The sequence below is a fragment of the Crocodylus porosus genome, unplaced genomic scaffold, assembly GCF_001723895.1.
Source record: "Crocodylus porosus isolate Cpor-Errol unplaced genomic scaffold, CroPor_comp1, whole genome shotgun sequence".
NCBI classification, from domain to species: Eukaryota; Metazoa; Chordata; order Crocodylia; family Crocodylidae; genus Crocodylus; species Crocodylus porosus.
This window is the reverse complement of record NW_017728949.1, coordinates 77,094,470-77,098,908: the sequence shown is the minus strand read 5'-3', so window position 1 is coordinate 77,098,908 and position 4,439 is coordinate 77,094,470. Positions and strand designations below refer to the sequence as shown.

At 46.2% G+C, this 4,439-nt stretch overlaps 1 protein-coding gene across 1 annotated transcript in view; it reads right to left on the bottom strand.

Annotated features, from left to right (window-relative positions):
- KIF5C (kinesin family member 5C) overlaps positions 1–4,439 on the bottom strand; it is a 156,435-nt gene that overhangs the window by 121,729 nt on the left and 30,267 nt on the right. Inside the window, exons 2-3 of the mRNA XM_019553610.1 lie at positions 1,587–1,684; positions 1,376–1,387 (exon numbers count right to left, since the gene is read on the bottom strand). Of these exons, the coding sequence (XP_019409155.1) occupies positions 1,376–1,387; positions 1,587–1,684 (110 nt within the window). The remainder of the gene's footprint in view (positions 1–1,375; positions 1,388–1,586; positions 1,685–4,439) is intronic.

The following is a 4,439-nucleotide window of genomic DNA, read 5'->3' as shown; positions in this document are numbered from 1 at the left end:
TTTGACCAGTATTATTTCCTGCCATGGCGGGGGGGTCGGACTAGATGATCTACTCAGGTCCCTTCCGACCCTAGCAACTATGAAACTATGAATTTGAGCTGGTAACAAAGCCCTACAGTTGACACGAACATGTTAATAATGCTGGAACATAAGCTGCCTGTGAAAGCAAGCTCAAGGCTAACTGATAATGCAGACACAAGCAAAATGAAAAGTTCAAATAATAATAAGGCTATACAAAAACTTAAGCTTCAATAAGTCTCATATAAAAGAAAAGTTCAAACAATACTGTAATTCCCCACTCAAGCAGGTACAATTAAAGATAAATGTGCCAAGCTACAATAACAGTTGCTCAGCATAGGTGGGCAGTCTGGAACAGGCACAGGGTAGGCCAGGATTGGGACTATGCACATGCATTCTGGCTGGTCCACTCTGGCCAGGGTGAGTCCAGAGCAGGCATGGCGTGGACTGCAGGCACAGCTGTGCATGCAAGTCCCCACCAGTACCATGGGGCTGGGGCTAGTGGTGGTGGCAGCCAGAAGGAACTGCCACCTGGGCTGCCAGAAACACAGTTCAGCTGCTGAACTGCCCCAGCCCCACTGCGTGCCTGGGGGTGGTACGATGTACCACTGCCCAGATGGCACCTGGGCCAGGCAGGACTGAGAAATCCACTGCAAGCCGGAAAAAGTCATTCCATGAGCCAGATACGGCCCAAAAGTCATATTTTGCCTTCTCCTAGTCTAGGGTTATCTAGAACAACTAAAATCCATATTTATTTAAAAATGTCTCCCCCCTAGTGCACAATGCTTCCCCTTTTACAATTTGCTGGATCTGATAAAAATTAAGTGACCCAACCCTTAAGGTGAGCGGGATTCTCCAACACAATTTTCTCCCAACACCTTCTTTAGACTACCATCCATCTTTCATTATGAGATTCCTCCCATCCCTCTTAGTTTTTTAGGCATATTTTGAACAGTGTTGTGTGCACTAGCTTTTAGAACATGTAAAGTATTGTATATTGACACTTTCCATACTTTTCATTTATTTCTGTCATGTGTGCAACAAAGCTATCAGGACTGTCCAACTGGTGGCCTGTGGGCCATATGTGACCCGTAAGGAGTTAATCTGCACCCCAAGGCTCCCCCCTGGCTGCTGGGACTGTAGTCTGCTGTCCATCTTGGCCCATCACTGCTCATTGCTCTGGCTGCTGCTGAAGCTAAGATCTCCTGAGTCCCCCTCCCTTCTCTGGCTTTCACTTCCTGCCCCCTCTGCCTAAAGGAGGTAGAGAAGGACAGGGCAACGGCGCTCAGCACAACCTGTAGTTCTGAGTGAGCCTGTGCTATGATGCAGCAGAGGGCCCTGCAGTTGGAGAGGTGACCTGCCCGCCCACCTAAACAGTGCAGCAGCGTGAGGAAAAGAAGCACCCACTAACACAGTGCCAAGCAGGTTTGCACATGCAGAGGTGTGGGTGCTATGGCTTCCACTGGCGCAACACTCCACAGCACAGTCACTACTAATACAGCTCCCAGCCATTAAGAAAGTGGATGGCCCTGACATAAATAGTAAATGTAAATAGGATATGTAAATACCATAAGCTTCATCAAATGGACCACAGAGTGCTCATAACAACTCATAATTATGATATGAGTCATATACATGGAGTCATAAATCATTTGCATCACAAACACTACAAAAATTATGTTAAGAAATTACAAGAGTGTTTCAGAAATTAATTTCAAAATAAAATCATGTGTGCAATGACCACATTGCTGCACTACATAGTCATAAACGATGGGTACGTTTGACAATGTTACAATCAGTGTTCCCTGCTGCTATGTAGTTTGTCCAATAAAGCAGAAAATGGGTTTTACTTCAAAATTGCCATTACTTCCTGAAATATCCTCATCAATAGAGGTGCACCGATATATCAGTCACATACAGGATTGACACCAATAAAAGGAAATTAACATTATCAGCCATGAGCATTTTTGGCTAGTGTAGCCAATAAGTACCATGTACATGTGCGCAGCTGCAGTATGCACACAGCCAGGAATGCAACCCAGCAACTTGGAGAGCAGCGTCCTGCTGGTAAGTCTGTGGAGGGAAGGGGCATGGTGGGGACCTTTCCCTCAGGAGCCCTGAGCTACCCATTCCATAAGGGGGCTCCCAAAGGAAAGAGAGCAGAGCAGAGTGGCCCAAGCAGGGGCAGCACTGGGGGGCAGTTTGGGGAGCTATGGCCACCCCAAAATTCCCCATAGCCACCTCTCCCTGTGCCACCACCTGCCTTGCCCCTGTCTGCTCTAAGCACAGCCCTGGCCCAGCTCCTCCTAGGCTGGGGCATCCCCTGGCCCCAAGTCCACAGCAGGCAGTCTGCCCTCACCCTGCACACAAATCTAGGGGGGCACATGCTCCCCCATGCCTCCCCTGGGGGTGGCACAGCAATGGGGAGCCACCCCTCCTTTTCACACACCCCTCACACTGCCTAGACAAGCCACCCTTGGCTCCGTCCCACTCCTGGCCCTGGCCCTGGCCCTGCATTCACTGCCCTGGCTGGGCAGCACTTGCCCCAACCCCTCCCCCCCTCACCGTGGGGGCCTCAATCTGCACCCCCCAAATCGCTTCCCCACCCTCACTAACTTACCAGCAGGATGCTGCTCTTCAACCTGCAGGGCTGAATTCCTGTAAATCAGTTAGTAGATCAGTATCAGCCAATATGGCCGGTTAATAATTAGCTATCGGTATCAGTCAAGAAAAGCTTTATCAGTGTACCCCTATTCATTAAAGTTGCAACTTCAAGTTCTCAAAGCTGTGCAATGCCAGAGTTAAAGGGTAATGAAACCCCCATTTGTGTATGCACAGCATCACAGTCCACCTGCATCACTACATGCCATTTCTCTTGCTTTGTTCTGTGCCCCTGATGGATCTGCTCTGGGGACGACTCAGAGCCTACTGAAGGAAGCTGATGGGTGCAAGATCCCTGCCTCATTTGTCACAGAAGCTGGAAGATAATGAAATTAAATAGGGGTGGCTACAAGACAGACCCTAGTAGTTAAGTTGTGAACTGTCACGGGGAACTGGATTCTACCCCATGACAGTTCACAACTGTGCACCCACATCTGCTACTGAAATAAGAGGAGCTATGTTTTGAATGTATACGATACTGTATACGATTGAGTACTCTGAAAAGCCAGGTATTGGCATCTCAACTTGGCCACTCACACTAGGGGCTCTTTTTCAACACAATCTCTCTATGTCCTTGTTTCCATATGTAAAATAAGTATAATAATTCCTTCTCTTCTGCTCAAGAGTGTTTGGAAAATTAATTCATTAACACTGCTGGAGCACACAGTTCCTGTGATGAAGATCACTGCAGAAAAAACAACGAAGAAAGAAATTATTCTGTCTTCAGAGTAGGGTTTGAACTGTCAGCAGTAAATAAGACCTGCAGCTATTTGTGAACAATGAAAAGAAAAAAACAAATTAAACAGCTGCTTCTTAAGCCAGCACTGTCCCTCCTGCATAATGGAGGAGGCAAGAGTGAGGAAATGGCCAAAGAAAAAAATGCAGAATGTAATCATGTAATTAGACAGTATCATCACACATACACTCAAGGGGTTCAAATAAATTTAGGCATTTCTCCTGTTTGGAATTTATTACTTATAATTTTTTTATTTATTAATAATCTCTTATAATGGGGCACATAGGTATAAGAGAGAGAGAGAGAGAACGAGCATGTGCGAGAGTGTGCTTGTGCATCCCTTTCTAGATTTCTTAAAAAAGCAAAGCGAAAAAAACAGACAGACATTCTGGCCTGTGGCGCCATCAGCAAGCTCATAATGTTCCAATAGGGTCGTGTCACATGTTCAACATAAAACCAAGTGCAGTTAAAATGTGAGCAAATGCACGTTTGAACAGTTTAGCATGTGTTGAGTACTACTGTGGCATTGCGAGGTCAGGGGATGATTATGTAAAGTACTAATTTCAATGTCACAGCATTTCAATGATTTACTACTGCTGCAAGTGCTCACAGATGAATGAATAAAGGATTACAGTTTATTATTGCTGTGGACCAGCACAAATGAGAGATGAGATGCATACTGTCAGTAGGTTTCATATCTAATTCTTGATAGCAGAGAGATGGCAATATCCAACTCTTGGGATTCATTTCCTGAAGATGACTATGTCCTAGTGGGCTTTTCTGACCAGTTTGGCTTCTGCTTCTCTGGCCCTAGTCCTAATCTCCAGCTCCAGTTCCCAGGCTCTTTACCAAGTCAATCCAAACCTCACTTCCAGTTTCCAAACCTCAATTCTTATCACAATGGACAGTTTTTTATTCCATGCTCCAGAAAACCAGTTTCATAGATTTCATAGACATTAGGGCTGGAAGGGACCTCGGGAGATCGAGTCCAGCCCCCTGCCCAAAGGGCAGGAAGTCAGCTGGG